This window comes from Heloderma suspectum, chromosome 3 (assembly GCF_057233095.1).
Source record: "Heloderma suspectum isolate Gila_16-S chromosome 3, 16-S_ref, whole genome shotgun sequence".
Taxonomy (NCBI): Eukaryota; Metazoa; Chordata; class Lepidosauria; order Squamata; family Helodermatidae; genus Heloderma; species Heloderma suspectum.
Window position 1 is genome coordinate 235,740,690 of NC_139460.1, and position 22,356 is coordinate 235,763,045.

The window sequence follows — 22,356 nt, forward strand, 5'->3', positions numbered from 1 at the left end:
AGACCCTGAACTTATTGGTCTTAGGGGGAGCCCCTTAAGACAGCCATGTGTATTACTTCAGTTGTGAAGTACACTACTAATGTTTCTCTTTCTCCCCCTCCTCACTGCACCTGCCATTCCATGCTTTAAAACTGCTTCCACATCCCTGACATGTTAGGACAATAACAACAACAACAACAATAACAACAACAACAACATTGCTGACCCTGTTTAAAAAAACAAACTGAACATGTGCAGTTTTGCATTTAAACTCACTTAAGTCATAGCACCACATGAATACAGGAATAAAATGACGTTTGCTTCTGCTGCCCTGATGCCCTCATCACCTTCCACTCTCTGGGTGGTCATCCCCCCCCCCGGATCTGGGGCCCTGAACTTTGGCCCCAAGCTCCAGCCCTAGTTGCCCCACTGCTTGGGCCAGCCCTGGGGGAAGGTGTGTGCAACAGTGTGTGTAGCGGAGAGTGCATTAACTTGTATGGAATAGATTCCGTTCTGAATATTACCATTTCCAAAATATTTTGACATTTGTGAGGGGAGGCTGTTTTTGCATGGGACACCATTCATTAATAAGAGAATGGCACCCTACATATGCTTACATGCTTCCACCCTTCTTTGACATAAAGATCAGAGTGACATTAAAATGCTAAAAAAAAAAAAAAATCATAAAACGCGCATGCAACCTAGAAGTACAATAAAAAGCAAGAGGAGTTAAGAAAATTAAATCAGTTCAAAATTGTCAAAACTCTTTTAAAGCATCGGTTGAACACCCATCTTGGGCAAGAAAGATGAAACTGTATTCTTGCTTTGTTAATTTTCTGTTTTTAGTGCAAGTTGCTGTAGTTGTCATTCTTCAGGGCTCATCTCTCTTCCCAGGGTCTCTAGAAGTTGACAGAATGATCCAGTGTATATCTACTCAGATGTAAGCCCCACTGAGTACTCCCAGGTAAATATTCATAGGATTGCAGCCATAGGGACAGGATTGTGCTGTGAATCTCTTAAGCTGCAACCCTAGAACCCCTACCTTGGAGTAAGTGCTACTGAACTCTGTGAGACTTATTTCTGAGCAGACATGCATAGGATTGCACTGCTGGGTTCCTTAATGATGAAAAAAGGCAGGATCTAAGTGTAATGTAATGTAATTAATTAATTAATTAATGGGTAGCTGTTGTGGATGCATTTGTATAGTGCATAGGCATGTAAAATGCATGCACACAAACACTAAGGCACCATGCAGTATACAGCCTGCCATTGCAAACACTGGAGCTGCTGAAGTATATTTTGCTTACATATTGCAGGACAAATATGTTCTGCTACTATTTATTTCTTATTTTTTAACAAGATTTATATACTCTCCATCCAAGAGGATTCCTGAGCGGTGAACAAAGAAAGAAAACAGAATCAAAGTACAGCACTGAAATACTTAAAATCAGATTCTAACAATAAAACCATAGAACTGTGACGGGTCAATTGGGGAAGGCTTGTTTAAATAAAAACACCTTCAACAGGTGCCGAAAACAAAACAATGCCGGTGACATCCACAGGCAGGGAGTTTTCCACAGGGAAGGAGCCAGTACACTGAAGGCTCTACTCCGTGGCCTCCAAATGGACCACAGATCCACAGGGAACCACCAGGAATGCCTCATCTGATGACCTCAGTGACCAGGCAAGCTGGCAAGGGAGAAGGCACTCTCTCAAGTATCCTGGTCTCAAGTTGTTTAAGGCTATGTACACCAGTAACAGAAACTTAAACCTGGCTTTGTAGCACATAGGCAGCCAGTGTGGTTCACTCATTGAAGGAATTATATACTATATCTTTAGCATAAAAGATATAGTATGTAATGATCCTTGTTATGAAAGGGTAGGATGTTACAAGCTGGTGTAGCATAGCGGCTAGCAGACTGAGCTGAAAGTTTGATTATTGCCTTGGCCATGGACTCTCTAGGGGCACAATCCTATGCATGTTGACATGGAAAACTCCCAGCATGCCCCACCCAGCATGGCTGGCTGGGGAATGCTGGGAATTGTAGAACTTTTTTCCATCTATACATGCATAGGATTGTGCTTTAGGTGGCCTTAGGAAAGCCACTTTCAGCCTCAGTCCCCCTAACTACATTCCGGGGGATAATAATACTGACTTACAGGGTTGTTGTAAGGATTACAACTAAATAATGCACGTACAGTGCTGTGAACACTTAAAAGTGCTATATAAATGTCTATTAACATTATTATTATTATCATTATCATTATCATTATTATTATTATTATTATTGCTGCTGCTGCTGCTTCTGCTGCTATCTCCAGTATGTCCCTGATTTAATCTGAGAAATGTTGGAAGGTGCTCTGATATTCACATGTGCAGACTTCCTTGAGAGTTCACCATGAAAGGTGTACGAGCCATGGGGAGGGAAGTGATGGACCAAGTGATCGAGAGCAAAATGGGAAAGATGGTGAATGAGCAGTACCTTAGGAAAAACCCAATTTCTCTTCATAAGTAATGGCTAGTGGTGCATGTCTATGCTATTTCATTCTTATCACACTCTCCCTCTCTCCATTAGTTTGCAAAGCCTGGTTTGACTGGTTTCCTCCTAGGACAAGTAGGACCTGCAACAAAATGTGTCAGAGTGGAGCCCACCTGTTAAGGGCTCCAGTCAGCCAACCATGCCTTTTGTCACACACTGCATGCCACCATCACCCTGCATTTTTCTGTGCCTGTATGGTGCCATTTTGTCTTTTGTTTAGTTTAGGGAATTTTTATACCGCTTTTCGTTTAAAATAAACAAATCCCAAAGCAGTTCAGAAGATAAAATTATGATAACGCACAAGCAAACCAGTCGTTAAAACAATAAGGCAGTGATAAAAACAATAAGAGCTCCATTAAAATTATCAGGGGTAACTGAAAATGCTAGCAGTCAGGGAAACACCTGGGCAAACAAGTGTGTTTTCCATTGTTGGTGGAAGCACTCCACGCTAGGAGTCTGCCTGATCTCAGTGGGGAGATCACTCCACATGGTGGACACCACAGTTGAGAAGGCCCTCTGCTGCAGCACGGCCAGACAAACCTCCATTTGTTTGCGGCATAGCCAGCAAGCCTTCCCACTCAGAATGTAGAGGCCTCTCAGGTAGCCTGGTCCTGAGCTGTTTAGGGTCTTCTAAACCAGCAATAACACCTTGAACATGGCACGGTGGCTAATAAGCAGCCAGTGCAGAGCTTTCAACACACTGAGCAATCTGGTTGCTGCATTCTGCATTAGCTGCAGCTTCTGAACCAATCTCGAGGGCAGCCCCATATAAAGTCTACATATGAATCCACACTTGGAGAATGTGTTTGCTGTTAGCATATGGTATTTTTGAGCTCAATCTTATTTTTGACAGCTTTTCCAGATGTATTTTGTCTTTATGCAGATATACAATAACTCAAGGGCTAAGACAGGTGGGACACGCAGTCCAAACAAATCCATGTAATGTTATTTTAAAGATATTATGCAGGTATATATTCCAGAAATGTCACCTGGACAATTTTCCCCTCAAAAGCATAAAGGATTATTTGATTATTCCAACAGGTGATGTGATGAGTTAATTCAATGTGGATCTTTCATTCCACTGCAGAGTATTAAACTAACTGTGCCTCTAAAGGTGACTGGCTGTGCTTAGTTGTGTGATGAATTTTCCAAAACCTTAACTTCAAACATGTTTTTGAATCAAGGAAGAGGGAGAGAAACCAAAGTTCAAAATGGAAAACTGTCTTTAATATGTGCAGGAAAAAAAATGTGTTCCTGAGTCAGAGACTCTGTTTCATAGCCATAAAAAACATAAACCATCTATAATCCCATTCTAACATTCAAAAGGGTAATATTCATCTATCAAGGTGCTGAGGTGCTTTTACCATTCAAGGTTGTTTTTTTTTAAGGATGCCATCTGTCTTTATGAAAAAAAAATTGTGGAATACTAAACCACTGTGGCTTCAGCCTTACTCTAAAAAAAAAATTAAAAAAAATGCACCAAAATGTAAAGAGCTATGCTCTTGCTCTTGAGAACAGGGAAAGTAAAATATAGAAAAAATATTGGGTTGGATCCAGGATCTGTCTTCCTTTGACGAAAGGAAGGTGCCTCTGCTCAATTCTCAGGAATCCCCTCTCTACCTCAGCAGGGTCCCCTTACCCTCTGTGTAGAGACAGGGGATGCTGAAGCCTGGAAGAGCTACTATGGGGAGGGGGTGGTGAACTCCACTTCCAGCAGTCCAGTTGTACGTTGCTAAATCTGGATCCAACCCATTGTAAGGTATACCTTTGTCTGTGCCTGAAAGAGCCCTAAGTGTAAACACTACTGAAACTGCTTCTGTCATAATGGAAACCTTCTATCACCTTCTGTTGTTTCCTAGATATGAACTCTTTATAAATACTAGCAAGGCCTAAATTAGGCACCCACATTGTACAAGGCATTGTACAAACCCCGAGCAATCACTGGGACTTAAGCATCTTAATCGTGTCTAGGTTGGCAGGCACAGGGCATAACAATGGCCCTAAGAATGGGCCACTGTCCCGTGAGGCCACGTTGGCTTCAGTGGATCTGGGACTCACAGTGAGACACTACTGTTCTTCTACACCAGTCTTTTGTGCTACAAAGAATGGAAACTCAGCATGATACAGATAAACGAGCTGAAGAAATTGCAGAGTTCCAACATACATGCCAAGAAGCATCTGCAGAGCCAGGCTGTTCCAAACAAACAAGTGAGAACACGTAAAAAGTGTAGAACGATTGGATCAGAAACTGCCATCCTTGGCCTGACTGAACTATACCTTTAAAATATTCTCCCAGATGTCAGTGGGACAGATTAATAGTGCTGCAGCAAAAGTGGGGGAAACTATAATTCAGCCGTGCAAGTGATGTGGTTTAAACATCTCTCTACATACTAAAGTTAATTCACTGCCTAGGTCGGTATATCAGTGAAATTAATAGTTCCTCAGCAGTATCTAATCATGTCAAATGATGCATCTCTCCCAGTCATAAAAGTCTGCAAATACTGTAGATTTTCTATATCTTTGAATGCAGAAGCAGGCTCTTCCTAAAACAGTTCAAGCCAAAACAGCAAGAGTGAAAATGGAAGGATATCATAAGGAAAATGTTCAAGTAAGGGTGGTGGAGGTGGAGGGGAAATCTTTCCTAGTTCTTCTGCCCTTATGGAGTTTAATCCCATAAGACCACTGTCCATTGATCAGTACTGTGCTCCGGAAAGCAATACAGTATTTGAACACTGCTCTCTGGGGAACAGAGATAGCAACCTGTACTGTGTTATACACTTGCTTTCATCCTGACATCTTAGTGAAGATAAATGTAGTTCATTTCCCAAGTAAAGTGTATAAATAACACCGTAATTACTGATCATAAGGAATGATTTGCAGGGCTGGAATGCCAAAATGTCTAATCTGCTACAATACATTGTAAGGAAAGAGAAGGGAACAATCTATTCTTAAGTGAAGCTTCATCCTCAACCTGCAGTAAGCCTTAGCTTTCCGTGCATCCTCCCCTTGTCTTTGAATAATACATTTTATGATGATCTTACAGTGGCGCATCACTCAGCATCTTGATGTGAAAGTGGCAATTTTGCAGCAGTTGGTTAAAAAAAAAAAAAAGGAAAGGGGGGATCTAAATACAGTAAAAAAAAAATCTTATCTGAAAGGTTGAGTTTAATTCATGTATCTGTTCAAGGACAGTAGTTGTGTCATCTGAACCCAGGTGGCATTGCTTGTTGAAGGGGGAAACAACCCTCAAATAACCCATGCGCTGTTGTTGGGTTATTTGAGGGTTGTTTCCCTCTCCAACAAGACATGCTGCCTAGGTTCAGACAATACGACAAGCCGCACCCAAGCATGCAATTAGGCAAATGGCGCCCAGCATGTACTGCATGCTGGGCACCATTGTTTAAGCCATGGTGATATTTGGAAGTGTTTCAGGCTTGGAGCTTTCCTCAGTAGGGCTCTTTGATGGACAATTAAATGGGTGCATCTTGGATGGCTTGATTGCATTAGGAGCCCAGCAGGCAGGAAGGTATCCAGAGGTCTCATGGCTGCTGCATAGATAGCAAGAGTCCCTCCCAATCTGAATTAATGATGGAGCACAAATGTACACTATTCATACCCTGGGTGCCTAAACCTCAGCTTGGTGTACCTTCCCACACAATATTGGAATTCTGGAGTCAAGATGCTAGGAGATACTAAAAATGGCAGCAAGGCTGAACTGCTTGATTTGTAGTGTGTGTATATACACTATACAATCAAAGGTAAAGCATCTCTAAATTTAAAAAAAAAAACCCTCTTAAACTATACCAAATAAAGCTGTAGACCTCCTGATTACTTCAGGCTCAAATAACTTTTGGGGCATCATTTATGGAGGGGGCCCACTCTGTCATGTTTCAGAAACACATATTCAGAAACACAGCCAAGGCACCAATATTTATTAGAGTTAGTACTCTTGTGAGATATAAAAGATAACCACAACAAATGCCCTTAAAACTCAATGTTGGAGGGCGCCTGTGTGCATGCAGATTAAACTTGAATTTATCTAAGAACAGGCTTTTGAACCTCGCTATTAAAGTTGCCTCGCACAATTAACTGAAACCTAAACTTGGTGCTTTATCCTGGCTATGTGTCTTTTTTTAAACTTCCATGCAGGGCAGCAGGTGAATTTCAGAAAAGAAGTGGCTGGGTGGTTTAACCTCCCTTATCCAGGCACAGTGGTCCCAGTCCAGATCAGGGCCCTGCACGCTTACGCGTGAGTATAAAACAAAGAAAGGGTCAGCTGCACAAATATTTAATCTATCGTGTTGTTTGACCCTAACTGGTACTTTAAAAAAAAAAAAACTTGAGATGCCAGAGATTAAACCTTGGCTCTTCTGCATGCTCACCAGCCTCTTTGCTGGGGGGGGGGGAGCACCCCCACCCTTTATGGCATAATGGGATGCAGCGGTGTGGTGGGTTCATCCCACTTGTAGGCCATGAGTCAATGGAGCCTGTTTGCCTCTTATGGCTGATTCCACCCTCTGCTTGGCCTCTTTTCAGAGCTGCACAGCAAAGTGTGAGTTTGGGATTAGCCATCCGCCTTGAGTAGGATTTTTGTCGGGGGGGGGTGTGCCTGATTGGCCTTTGGGGAACCTTTTGTCAAGGGCTCCTTGGAGGCCTCTCTCAGTAGCCAAGTCCAGACACAGACACAAGGGATTCTTTTCAAAGCTTTATTCCTCTTTTATAACTTAACAACTCTACCATTAGCAACTAGATATGAGCAGCACAGTACCTATGCCCTAAGTTGGAACAGTTGGTCCCCGTTTGAAAGGGAATTACTGGCAGACCCCTGAACTTAAGGACTAGGGAGAGTCCCTCCCCTTTTCCCTTGGATCCTCTGGGCGCAGCCGTTTTTTGCGCGCCAACTGGGCACTACACCTCCTTTCTGCGCCCTCCATTTGGCGCCGCTCTCTGCGTCAGCGTCACGCATCCATCAAGTCTGCTTCCTGCGCTCTGTCACTCCCAGGACTGCTATCTAAGCTAGGAATGCTGGTGGGAGGAATCTCCGTCAGCTGTTGGCCCTGGGAAAGAGGAGCGCGCTCCTCTCCCAGGAGCGACTGCTCTTCCTCAGAATCAGAACTACTCTGGGATTCTATGGGCTCAGTCTCCACCCTGACACCTTTTTTCTCCTACTCCTTACTGGACCTCATGGTGGTGAGATGAATTTGGCTTGATTGGCTTCATTCAGTCATAGCAGGCAGGTAGTATAGGCACCCAGTCATGTTAATTAACACGCCTTGGTAAGCACCCCAAGGGACCTGGAGCATGGTGGGTTCATTCACCAGCCTAACTGTCATTGCTGGCTGTCTCGAGAGGGAGTAGAAGGCTTGGGGTGGGGCACCTTCACCCTAAATGTTTACCCCATTGAACACTGCCTGGTGGGGGTGCGGTGGAACACCTGGGGGCCCTTTGGCCCACTTTCAAGGTGGGTTGGCAAGGGAAGGCCCATGTGGGATAACGTCAGTCACAGAACCGCAAGCCAGGGTAGGATTGCCCTGCAAAGGGCTGATGGAGGCTTTCATCAGCCACAGACCGGGCGTCCACTCTTAGCCAATTTCACGTTGTTTCTTGTTGCAGATCTTTCTGCTGTTAAGCTTAATAAATCTGTGGTTCTTCAACACATTGCTATGTCGCATCACCATTCTGATAGGGGAGCAAATACGTGCTCTGCTACTAATCTAAGGTCCCTCCATGAGCGAATAACCTTGGCATTCCTCCAGTGGAATGAAATGGATGGAACAGAAATTTTTTAAAAAGTTCTAGAGCACTTTGTATGTTGTGCTTTTCACAATCCTGATAACAACCACACTATGAGGTATAAACTTTGAGGCTTCTTTCAGATGTATCACTTGCAATCACTTCATGCCAATGGGCTACATTTGATACCGAACAACCATCCAACATGAGTGGGGTTAAGGTGCACTGTTCCATCCTTTCAGGACATGTTTTTAGTGAAGTTAGATTTTAAAAGCAATTATGAACATGAGACCAATGAGTGGCAGTTACTTTGGATTAAATAATGCAGAATAAAATGGCGTGATACAATCTATGAGGTATGTGAGAGGCCAGAAATGGTATGCTTTTCAATAAAAAGAAAGTTATGTGAAAGAGGAGGAGGAGGAGGAGGAGAAAAAATGTATTCCACAAAGAAAGAAATCAAATATTCTCTTCTCCTCTAACTTTGGCGTTTTTGAGTCATTGTGCGGTCAATTCCCTGCCAATTCCTAATCATGTGACTGACTTAACATCCTTATTGACATGCCATGGTGTCTAGCACAACACAAATATTGCCATAATCCTGAACATGAAAATGAATTTAAAACTATGAAACATGAAGTGGCAGTTCACAGAATGCACTTTTGTAGGCATCGCTGAACAATAGCAAAAGCCTAGTAAAACATATCCCTTGTCATCACGCTGGTGAGCTGCTCAGATTTAGGCTGAATCTACACATAGGAGTTATACCATTATCATACCGCTATCATAGTTATTGGTGCCCATTGGTGTCATGTGTACCAATAGTTATGATAACGGTATGATAACAGTATAGCTGCTATGTGCAGATTCAGCCTTAATAAAGGAGAACTTCACAGTCCAATGTCTGTGATGGAATCGCTATTTAGAGTCTACAGGCAAGGGGTATTTCTTTTTGATCAAAGACATTTTAATGGTCACAAATATTCTTAAATCTAAAAATACTGGCTGACCATATACTCAAATTTATATCCCACCATGGTGATCCTGAGCTTGCTTGACAAGGCTACTGCCATTTTATGGCACCCAGCCTCCCTTCTGAGATCCACTGAAGCAGCTAGAGCTCCCTGGTATGTGTGCATGCATGTATTCATATCCGGTGTCTGGATCCTGTCTCTCACACCTATGGAGCACATAGTCTATCTTTGTTTTTCTTGCGTTCTCAGATTAAATGTTAATTCAATTCATTGTCTAGCAGAAGTGTGGTTTTTTGAGCTCTGGTGTATATAGCTATTCATGACTTGCCAAGCTCTAATACCCAGGGCTCTGGCTGGAAGTATGGAAGTACGAGCTTGTTACCAAAGTGGGACAATAGAAACCATGTGGTCAAAGTAATCTTGGACCCTTTGAAATGGCCAGAACCTTAACCAAGAACTTTTCAAATGTATAAGTCTGAGCTCTGCTTGATGGTTCCATTCTTAGGGTCAAAAATGTATTTAACAAAGACAGAAATCAAATATTCTCTTCTCCGCTCCTCATTCTCTGTTCTTGATTCTCCTAATCATGTGGCATGTAATGGAGGCTTTTCTTACTTTTTACTTTTGTGTAAATGCACACAGTCCTGATTCAGATTGCAACAACAGCACTCCAGGGGGGGAATGTTAAAAATTTCCCCTGCACCTCTTCCCTCCCCCCAGAAATCCCTCCCCATGGGGGAGGGGGCATTAGAAAGGAAAAAAGTCTCAATTGACTATAATAGAGATCTTTAACAAACCCGTGTGGGGAATTTGTGAGCAGGGGGGAGAGGGAAGGTTTAATCCTCCCATCCCAGAGCACTGTGGTCTCTGAATTGAGGCTGTTGAACACAGTGACAGCAGTGAGAAAGACTAGTCTGCAGCCCTACAACCCTGCCTGTGCGGCCCCACAACTCCTTTGTTGAACACATGGAGGGCATGTGTATATCTCCCTTACATAAAGGAGGGGGTCATGTGTATACTCCTGTAAATATGTCCCTATAAGATGTCCTAGCACCTTTGTCCCTAGGGTGCTACTTTTCTTCTTGCAGGAGGCATTTTTTCATAGGAAAGCAATAAAAAAACCCAGCATCCTCCCCCTGCATTCTAAAGTAGCATAGTCCATTCATAGGACCTCATTTTGCTACATGTATATTATGCAAGGATTCTAAGGCAGCATTCTCATGCACCCTTGCCCATGAGTAAGTCCACTAAATTCAGTAATACATATTCCTAGGAACATCTCTGTAGGATCAGGCTGCATACGACATCTTCGAAACCATTTCTGGGGAATAAATGGGACTTGCTTTTGATAAATGTCCTTAGCACTAAGATTCTAACAATGATTCTAAACATCACCTAAAACTATAATTCCCCAGTGACATTTCATAAAGACATTTTTATTTTAGAAATTTGTTCTTACGATGAAACTTTTAAATCCTGGAAATAAGACACAGTAAGGTTTTTTTCTTTCTTTTTTTTAAATTGCTTTGGAAGGCAACCTCCTAATAGATGTGCCAGTTTCTTTCTGCTCAGTGATTTTTATTTGTATTTTATTATGCTAATAATAACTAATATACCCTTTTCACATCTGTCTTGATCTTTTCTGCAATCAAAATTATATTTAGATCTAAAAATGGCAAGAGACTATTTCCTATTCTGCTTACAGTGGTTTGTGATAGTAAATTACCCATATATATGCAAATAAAAGCAAATTAGCAAATCTAAACAGAAATAACCTCTTTTTAAATATATGCTTGGTAATCATCAAACTCGCTGTATGCCATTACAATAACTAAGTTTCAATCTTGTAAGTAAATAATGTGTTTTTTCCAACTAGCTATCTAATTGCCTTTTTTTTTGGCCAATAATCTGCAAGTGGGAAAATGCTCCTTCTTCCCATTTCCCATGTTGCTGTCTCAATGGATTTATTCCTTTCATACATTCTTTTTTGTATTTAGGCCTGATTTGCACACAGTGAAAGCAGTGCAGCTGCAGCTTGAAATGCTACTGAAAGAGAGGCTAACTTGGACCAAAGAACTGATGCAGGTTACAAATATAGGGCAAAGTCATCCAATATTGGGCAATGCTGCAATCAATATCGTTACTTGTAAGGGAGTTCGTTAGAGGATTGGCTGACAAGAACCCAACCCTCAAGGTCTGACCCAGAGGCCTCCTAAATGCAGCAGATCAGTCACTCGCAGCCATGATCTTGTGCTGAGAAACTGGGTTTGATTAAGCCTTTCTGGATTTTATTGGGCCCTTGTGATTGCTCATTCATGGTAGTTTTCAGGTCCTTTACATGACCTCGTCATCCTCCACAGCCTCTCCCATGCTTTGCAACCATTATCACAGGTTTTTTTCTTAATGAGGAAAGTCTGATATTTTTTTTCTGAATGGCCTCTATAATGCCATAGAAATCTGGTGTAATTGCTCAATTCTGCGTCACCACAGTGCCACCTAGTGGTTGTATAGTGGAACATACAGAAAGGTAGAGAAAGAAAAACCCCAGCAAAAAACCCCAACAACTTGTAAAAAGTAGGGATGTACGAATCCCTTAGCTGGCTCCATGCAGGGGCATCCGCAGTGGGGGGAGGCACTCTGTCCCTCCCCCCAGAATCCTCCCTGGTCGGCTCCGCTCCACAGCAGATCCACAGAGCCGCCGGCCAGGGCCGTCCGCAGCCGGAGTTCCAGCTGCGGCCGGGCTGCTGCAGCCACAAATGACGGCCATTGTAGCAGCCGCCATTTGCATCCTTGCAAGCAGCCATGATAGGCCATGTAAGTATTTACGCTATTTGCACCCTTGCTCTTTGCCATGATAGGCTACGTAAGAATTTACGTAGCCTATCACAGTAAAGGCAGCCACGCAAATGGCATAGTGGCTGCCATTTGCGTGGCTGCCTTTACCGTGATAGGCTACGTAAATACTTACATAGCCTATCACGGCAAAGAGCAGGAGCGCAAATGGCGTAGCGGCCGCCATTTACGTCCCTGCTCTTTGCCGTGATAGGCTACGTAAATACTTACGTAGCCTATCACAGCTGCAAGGACGCAAATGGCGGCCGCAGCAGCCCGGCCGCAGCCAGCCGGGAGACCAGCCGCCTCCGCCGCCGCTGCTGCTGGAGCCGCCGCCGGAGCCGGTGCCGCATCCACCCCAGGTAAGTCCCGTCGTGGGGGGATTTCACCGGGGGGGCGGGGGCAGGAGGCCGTTCTGCCACAGATTCCGGGGGCAGAACGGAATCCGTGGGAGGGAGGAAACGTAGATATGCAGACGGGAGATCACACTGCATACTGGAAGGCGGATTCTCACTGGAATCCGTGGCGGAATTCTCTGACATCCCTAGTAAAAAGTTGATCTTAATCCTTCAAAGAATCAGGAAACTGAAGGCTTGGTAAAGGTGCAGAGTAAAAGCTTATATATTGTATATTACCTCCACTTATAAGTGTCCAGTCATGCATAGGATCAAGGTGTTGAAACTGTAGTAAAAGTGGGACAAATTCAATTTCCCAACCTTGTCACAGCATGTTTATGGGTAAAGTGAAGATTTTCTAATTGGTGTTAGGGGGAGCTCTTAAGAGGTGAAACATGATTGGTGCTCCCACATGGATATGTCCCAGGCAACTCCATAACAGCTTTCTTCACATGGAGCTTTTATCCTGCGATTGAGATTGCTCCTTCACAGACGTTTGCAGGCTCTTTACATGACGCCATGACCCTCCAGGGTGTCCCCTGCACTAAATGCCCTTTGTTCTGTTTTTAAATAGGTGGCAGATAATGAGCTATCAAATTACCCTCTTGTGTTCTGCTTCAGTTTCCTCCATGAAAAGAGGAAAAGCGGCAAGAACGAGATCAATGAAAGATAATGGATGACTCAGATAAGGGGAGAAGGAGGGGGGAAAGGAAGCAGTTGAAAAAGGGAGTCATTGTGACTCTGTATTTAAAGCAGAAGCAGAAAGCCCCACTTTAAATGCAGGATTTTAGGCTGGTGTAGAGATGCCCAACATTAGAAGTGCACATCAGGAACAGTCAACAACATAGTTTTTTATCTCAAGCTGTCATGTATGATCACACCATCTTATTGCAGGTGCAGCTCATTATGTTCTACTTTTGCTCTAAATGCAGAATTTCATGTTACCTATCACACTACCAAAGTTTTCCTTCTGCCTTCCAGTATGCAGTGTGATCTCCCGTCTGCATATCTACGTTTCCTCCCTCCCACTGTCACCTCTTCTCCATCCCTCCACCACCATTTCCTTCCACCCCCTTCTGTCTCCCTCTGTGGGCATGTGCGCAGGTGAGTCAATTCATCTATGTGCACAACTTTTTTTAAATGAGGAGGAATTGCCCAAGACTGTTATGGTGGAAGTTTGCAAATGCGCATTTTCAAAAGAGGGTAACTCCAGACGTGCGCAAGTACTGCGCCATAAAAATAAGGGGGAAACAACTGTTTTTGTACTTCGCCAACTGGAAATGGAATAATGCAAAGGGGAACAAAATTGTGCTATGCTGACACGCCCATTCAGAAACATCACACTAAATGTCATAAACCCCCCCCCCCTCAGAAATGCCTCAGAGTCCCCAAAACAGGGACCACGCCAATGGTTCTTTGCAGTACTTTGGCACACCAGAAAAAAATAATGGATTTTCCTTGTGAAAAAAATATGGGCAAAGCAGCGGCTGCAGGACATGACAATGTCATGTGGACAGCTCACAAAATCATGCAAGCAGGACGGGATGATAGCACGTTAAAAGCCTCCTCTGATCAAGCCCATAGTCTCTGCCCCTCTCTCTCCCTCACACACACACACACACACACACGTGCATGCACGCGCACAAACACTGGAGAGGGGCAACACTGACAAAGTCAACCTGGAAATTGGCCATGTGATTTTGCTGATCTCGTATTACAAGAATGATTCTTCCAGCAGCGCCTATTGAGTGGGAGGATGGTACAGAAGGACAAATATCACACACAGGCAAGGGATGGATCACAAAGAGCACAACTTTATTAATCACAGCATACAGAGTTTGGGGGTGGATAGGACACAGATCTAGTCACCAGGCAACCCACCTGCTGAGGACCCAGTCCTCGTGCTGGGTAATGCAAGGGAAGGTAGGAACTGAGCGAAGCCACATGGGTGTCTTCTGTATATGCCCTGGAAGCAAACAAGAGGGAAGACTTCCCTTCCTGGCTCCAGTGCCAGGGTTCCGCCCCCAGGACTCAACCAGCGTTGCTGATTGGCTCCTGGGGAGCCTCACTCTCTGCCACTCTCTGCTTTTCCCCTGGGTGGTCAGCGAGTTCATTATAGATCCAGATTGCAATTGAGCTCATAATGAAGGAAGTACACTATGTAAAGGTCATCACAAGATGGCTGGCTCTCTAGAATATAATAAACCACTCAGACTATGACAGAAAAGTATGCTTGAGTTGATTTCACTGATGTTCCATCAGGTTAAAGTGAGCACATGACCTTAAGGAAAACAGGCAACCCAGCAATTCTCCATGATTTCACTGGAAAAATTATTGAGCTCCCCTACCGGTTTCTGAGTTTGTCTATAGGTGTGTAAGGAAGCCACTCCGAAGACAGACGTTCAAATTGATGTGAGGACGGCTGGGATTAGTTTCTGAAGTGCCTAGTTTCGAGCGTAATACAGTGAATGACAGTTCAGTCTTCCCTTTCTCTATGTTGCATGTGCCCCCATCCTCCCCTGGTCTCCAAAGTCACTTCATGGTTACAGATTTTACACATCACAAAAATGGCCCCATGCAAAGCTGACATGGTTGGGAGAATGCTGAGGCCCATGCCCCAGTTGGGGCCCACTTCCCATTTCTGCTGCTGTAAATCCCTGCTGTTTTTGCTTGTATTTTTCCCCCCAAGAATGTAATGGGAGGATCAAGAAGAAGATATTCACAGTAACCTCTGCACACTTTGGGCCAAACAAAATGTTTTTCTAATCACACTGAAGTGAAGCTATGTGTAATAGGTTTCTTTACTCCAGTGTAAGCACATGCAGCCCTGATCTTTATCAGTGGAGTCAATGGAGATTTTTTCGGTTTTTAACTCCTCCCTCCATTGGGGGGGTGGATATTTCAGGAAGAAGATGGGTGGGGGAAAGGCTCCCTCTTCCTGGAGCACCATGGTTGCTGTGCGTACTTACACTGGAGTAAAGACACCTATCACACACAGCTTCAGAACACAGAACATTTAGTTTAGCCCTTTGTCCTCTGTCTCTGGGAGGGAGGTAGTGCTGATTGGGCCCAGAAGGAGAGTGACAACAGTGGTAAGGAGAGAAGTAGGTGGACCCAGTGAGGGAGGTGGGCCTACTGAGAACATCTTCCCTTAGGGCCCCCCAAAATCTGGAAATGACACTGCTCCCATATTGTTTATAAGCCTTTCTGCATGAGGCATTTATTGTGCGCTTGTGTTTCCTCACTCAAGAAAGTGTTTTACATGATGTCACCATTCTCCAGGGCCTCTTCCGTTCTTTGCAACCATTATAGCGTGTGTGTTTTCTAATGCGGGAAGTCTGGCATTTTAATTAATGGCAGCATGAACGCCTGGTGTATTTACTATACCACAGCACCACCCACTGGTTGTGTAATGGAATGTATAGAAAGGCAGAGAAAGGAAAACCCCAGAAAAAAACCATGTAAAGGAGCCAGTCTTAATCCCAGAAAGAATCCGGAAGCAGAAGCCTAAGTAAAGTGGTGGGTTAAACGCCTTGTGTAGAAAAGCCCTTTATTACTCTTCTGTTGAAAGATCCCTCATATGGGGACTCTCAATGCATGCAGAAGTTCTTAGCTATATAATAATTGTATCTAAACAACCAGTGACTATCTCCCCAAATCACTGGTTGTCCAAAAACATGGAAGACCGAAGTCTGAGAACAACACTCTTTGTTTTATTTGTTTGTTACACTGACTCAATGGAAATATTGGTAATCAACATGTATTAGAGGGAAGCTTTGCCTCTAAGGGCCAAAACAGCCATCACTTTAACTCCATATCTAGCAGCTACATCCTTTTTTCATTTTTATTATAGTGGTGGTACAGGGGACCCAGTCCAGATCAGAACCCGTGTGTGTGGGGGGGGGGGTTCCAAATTCGGTCCCCTGCATTCTTCTAGCGGAATAATGAATAAAAGACATAGGTATAGATTTAAAGTAATGTCCGTTTTGACCTTAAAATATACCAACGATTCTGCCAGTCTGGTTCCAGGTTTACTAAAAGCCTGTCACTCTTGTTGGTGATTTCTGCCACAAAACTGTCCACAAGTAAGCATGTACACAATTTTTATTCATATGATAACAGTGATTGATTACACTGTTCCCTTTTATTGCACTTCAAACAAATTAACTTTATTATTCCGCTTCCGCATCTGCTGTTACTAACAAAATTTTCTTCTTTGTGATGCTTAAACGAAACTCTTGAAACTACCCCATACAATGATGAATGTTTTGCTTTGCATTCAAAAAATACATCTGATCAAGTGCCTTCATAACATCTTCATTCCAGCACTCAAGGTTTGTTACATCACTTCTCTAAGGAAATGGCCACAAGATAAAAGTCACACAAATAATGTATCTCAGCAAATGACCTTTTCTTGTTGACAAAATCTACAATGTTTTGAGACTGCACAGCTAACCAGGTCTATTTTTGTACAGCAATGAAATAACGAGGAAGACCTAAAGAGGGAAATTTCTATCATAGACTCATCTCTATCATAGCACAGCCATAGTTTTGAAGAAAAAAACCTCATTGGATAAAACATTTGGCTCACCTCAGTATACATTTCTATAAATGAGAATATGATCTATAAAATGCTTTGAGGAAGAATCATTGACTGCCACATGCCTTGATGTAGTTTCACTGATGTCACTGTGACTCCAACCGAATCGCTCAAAATGTACTTCAGAATACTTTCTTGAAGAACCTGTGTAATGGAAAGCCTAGTTTCCTAACTCCTTTGTTTTCTGAATTTGCACTTTCTGTTCCATATAGGCTAGCCCTATATATTTCCCATTTATCAAAATGTTCAGTGCTTTCTCTGAATGAGATTGTACCGAAGTGTTATCGTCATGTAAATGAGAATCATGTCAGCAAAACCAAACAAAAAAAGTGCTTCTGTATACTAGCGATAAGCACATGCAGATTATTAAGATGATTTCTTCACAAGATTTCTTCACAACTGGTTCCAAACAAACATGTTCAAACCTGTTATGGATTTTGTGTTAAGACAGGTGGAATTAAACTGAATATACTTTTTATACCAATGCAAAAATGTATGATATTATGAATTTGAAAGAAACGCCTGTTCTGAATAATCACATTTGCTTCACTTGGCTTGCACCATTTCAAATAAACATCTGTTTACATTATGAACACACTGATAAATTTGTCTCTATTGGTTTCATTTATCATCTAAAATGCACTACAAACAGTTTTAAGCACATCCAGTTAAACTTTATACATTCTGACTTGTGGATATTTCTTCAGGCACTTGTTTACGACTTGGTTCTTCGAAAGGAAGCTTTTTTAATTCCTGATCCAACCCCATTCCGGAAGGATCTTTTAATATAAGACTTCTCCAGAAAAGGCTTTAACAATGCCAATTCTTCAGACCCATCCACCTGGGGTAAGCAACTATTCAGCAGGAGGAGACAGTAATCAGATTTCCCAGACAGCTGGCAATTCAAATAAAAAGGATTATTGCTCTGAAGATTAAAAAAAATCTTCGATAAGGACAAGCCATGTTACGGATTTATACATTTTTGACAGGTGCGCACACGTACCTACACACACAAACCCATTTAGGCTTTAAAAGACATGGATGAATTTGTATTAGCTCTAGATTAGGGCTATAGAATGTCAGGTAAGGCCCATGGATATGAAAGCACAGCTTGCCTGGAAGGATTGATGCTACTGCAGAGATTGTGCTCGGAAGCAAACTATTTTCACTGTAACATTAATAAGACTCTATTGTTCTGGCTTTCCTTTGAGACAGTTACTGGAATTTTTTTGCAGCTAATCATCTAACAATAATGTCATTCTTGGTGAAAGGAAAACCTTTCTGCAGCCAAAGCATCAGGGTACACTAGTGGTGCTTTTCAGGGAGGCTTGGGATTTTATCTTTTCCCACCCTGGCTTAAAGGCCCAGGAAGGCTCACGATATACATTCACCTCATCCTTACAACCATCCTTTGAACTCAGATAAGCTGATAATTAGCACCTGGCCCTGCCTATGTCACTTGCACTGGAATTTTCGCCTCCCACATTCAAAATAAAAACAAAACCTCAAAACCACTATGGCATGCCTGCAGAAGCAGGGCATCAGGGTGTGCTGCTCGAGTCTGGCTCACCATGCTATGGTGGCCAGGTGTCCTTCTTTACAGAGGACAGTCCTCAATTTGAACAGCTGTCAGATGATAGTCTTCTGTTTGAAGGTTTCCTCTGCTTTATGGAGGTGTCCAGGCCAAGTCTGGTTTAAAGTGAAAGAACCATAAGGAGGGATTTCAGGGGCCTCAAAATTGCCCATCAGCACTTCATACCTGGACGGCAGCCTGAGCAGGCACATAGGCCGTTGAGTCAGTCTTCCCCACTGTGGTGAAATGTGTTGTATTTCTATCGGAATTATAGTAATTATGTCTGTCTGTCTATCTGTCTGTCTATATCTATCAGCATCTGCAAATGTTATGCAAATGGGTATCCTTCTTTGTACTTTTTGTTGGTGCTGCATTTCCTCTTTTAGGTGATGCATATGTCACCACCCTAATCTTTACTGAGGCCCAGAGGATGTGGAAAGATAACCAGCCTGACTGCATAGCTCCAATCACTTGGCTTCTCCTCTGAAGCAAGAAGCTGAGTTGCAAGGGGAAACGGTGGACATGGGACATTTCTGGCTATGCCAGCACCAGGGTCGGGTGGAATTTCATTATGCCAACTATTGTGAGCCAGAACCTGTGCAGCTCAGCAAAGTGCTGAGCTGCTCATGGGAAGGAAATTCTGACCAGCCTTCCAGTCTTCTGCCTGGCTTTGCTTAAGCGCTGCTGCTTGGCCCAGCCTCTTCCTTGCATCAGTTGCATCTTCCAGGGCTGGCTCCAGGTTCCAGGGCACTCTGGGCCTCTGCTGCCCCCCACCTTGGTCAGTGGGCCCTGGTGGGCTTACCTGGTGGGCAGCAGAAGCAGTGCTCCAAGCAGCACTAGGAAGGTGGGTGTACCCACCATTTACATTTTCCACAATGAACCCAGAGAGGCACTATGGGGGCACTGTGAGACATTAAAATGGTGGCTAAACATAGCTGCCCAGCGCTACTTGGAGGGCCAGGCCAAACCCAAGAATGCGGAGTGTGAATGCCAGCCCTGACATCTTCATTAACACTGAGAAGCATGCGTCACCTACACCACTCAGCTGAATGGGGTGCATTCAGGTTCGGTGCAAGAGTCCAGAGGGCCAAAGGCTTCCCCTCCTCCTGCTCCTCCTCCCTGCTTTCTCCACCCCCCACCCCCCCACTCACCCCCCATTCACTCTGTAGTCATCCCCACCCCCTCCACTCACTGCCACATGTGCAGGCTGCAGTCAGTGCCTGGTTATGATGGATCCCTTCCTCAGAGCCAGGCAATGACTGGATAGGTGTCCAAGGAGATTGCCAGTGCCATGGGCGACATCCCTGGACACCTCTCCTCCTGAGCACCCATCCATCCTCTGTTTGCTCTTGCTAAACAGAGATCAGGCAGCTTCTCCAGAGCACAGGCAGTCTCCTGGCACATTTCTCCAGTCTCTACAGTACCTGGCTCTGAGGAAGGACCCCATAAGAGCCAGGCATTTGGGTCTGGCCAGCTCTCTGAAAACCTGTAGTGGCCACTTTCTTCTGCCAGCGCAACACTCCAGAGGATCAGTGGCGGTGGTGGTGAGTGGGGGTTCTTAAAGGTCAGCAGGGATGGGCCCTCCTGAATCCATTGCCCCCCCCCCAGGCCGATGGAACCTTGGCAGCTGCCTGGCCTTGCTGATCCCTGACACCAGGCCTGGGTGTATCAGCCCTGAAAGCAACCAGAACATTTGGACTCTACTTGCTTAGAGATGAGGATGCATTAGGCTGTATTTTAGCAATGGGCTGAGTTAGGAGTTCTGGGATCATGGGTTAAAACCTAAGCTCCCATCCCCAACATCACTCTGCAAGATTCCTCATCATGAGCTCTAAATCTCAAGGTATCCTTGCAAAACCATCTGTGTGCCCTACACCTGACTTTCTTTCCAGTGATTCTGAACAGCTGCAACACGGTTCATGCAAATAAACCTGGATTTCTAAAGATGTAATAACCAAACAGGGTTTATAAATAATTTATAATAGAACCTTTTAGAAATATATTTTAAAGGCAAATAGACAGTGAATATATGGAAAGAAGGTGACAACGAATGCTCTGAACATTTCATATTCTCACAATGAGACCTGGAAAGAAACATAGCTAATAAAAATAGTTGAACACTATAATCAATATTTAGGGAGGTGGTGGAGAAGGATGATAATTCTTGCACACAAACAGAAGACGATTGTTAGATAAAGGTTAACTGAAAGTCAATGAAAGTGGCATACTAGTGGGTTCGACTTTTACAGCCAATATATTTTATTAATTAAAATGTGATGTCATAATTGCAGTGGTGAAACCTCTTTTAGATCCATTTTGGTTCTCATGCCCTCTATAAATTGAAACATGGCCTTGAGATTGCCATAAGAGGAAGGTGATTGGTCACTTTTCAGGAATGGCACGTGTGCCCCCAGCAGCCTATCTCAAACCTCTTCTCTTTTCAAACGTAGCATGAATCCCACCCATCTGATAAATGCCCTGGCAAAAATAAAAGGACATCTCTGCTTGAACATATATTCATTTTCTGTCCCTTATACCTTTAGCAATCAACCCACTGCTTTAGCAATCAACCCGTAGCTGCCGCCGTTTGCATCCCTGTATTCAGCCGTGATAGGCTACGTAAAGACTTATGTAGCCTATCACGTCTGGGTTAAAAAAACAACAACAACAACAATGCATATGCAAATGGCGGCGGCTACGGCCGCTGCCATTTGCGTTCCTTATTTTTGGCCGTCTTATTTTCTTATTTTTGGCTGTCTTAGTCTACGTAAATATTTATGTAGACTAAGATGGCGAAACTAAGGGGGAACGCAAATAGCGTAGCGGACGCTATGACGAAAATAAGGGGGGACGCAAATAGCGTCCGCTACGCTATTTGCGTTCCCCCTTAGTTTCGCCGTCTTAGTCTACGTAAATATTTACGTAGACTAAGACAACCAAAAATAGGGAACGCAAATGGCGGTGGCTGTAGCTGCCACCATTTGCGTACGTGTTGTTGTTTTTTTTTTAACCCAGACGTGATAGGCTACGTAAGTCTTTACATAGCCTATCACAAATGGGGGGGGGGAAGACTGCAAATGATGGTGGCAGCAGCCGGTCAGAAGACCAGCCGCCGCCTCCACCGAAGCCGCCGCTGGAGCCGCTGCCGTCCGGAACATCTGCCCCAGGTAAGTCTCATCCCGGGGGGGATCCGCGGGGGGTGGGGGGGTGGCAGGCCGTTCCACCACGGAGTTCGGGGGGCTGAATGCACTGGCATTCGGCCTCACTGAGATCTGTGGCAGAATTCTCTGACATCCCTAGGAGAAAGCTGTAATCAGAGTACATCTGACCCTGTGTAAAACGAGTGGTCAAACGCCCTCAGGTGACTGCTTTGTGACAATAATATACCTGCCTGAGAGAAGAAAAATTGAAGAATGAAGAATTGTACAATATATCCTTATAGTTGTCAGAAATGCAGAAACAGAGAACGTAATTGTTGTAATAAAAGACGTTCTAATTGGGCATTATAAAGCATGGATGATCATCTTGGACAATATATCTGCTTTTCAGTAGTAATTTCTTTTGGTTCACAGACAATTAATTCATTTCACTGTACATTTGACTCTGGTCCAAAGAAACTCAGGAGCATCTGGATATTCCAGCACATTGTGTAAACAGTATCTATTCTATGCCGACTGGGCACATGGGGAACCTCTGGGGCTAATGAATGGGGATGGGCACGTGTTATCCC

The 22,356-nt window shown here is 43.8% G+C and overlaps 1 protein-coding gene across 1 annotated transcript in view; it reads right to left on the reverse strand.

The window, feature by feature from the left end:
• Positions 1-17,768: 17,768 nt before the first annotated feature.
• The window catches only part of NPS (neuropeptide S), a 70,523-nt gene continuing 65,935 nt past the window's right edge, over positions 17,769-22,356 (reverse strand). The window contains exon 4 of the mRNA XM_084845657.1: positions 17,769-17,948. Within this exon, the coding sequence (XP_084701783.1) occupies positions 17,769-17,948 (180 nt within the window). The remainder of the gene's footprint in view (positions 17,949-22,356) is intronic.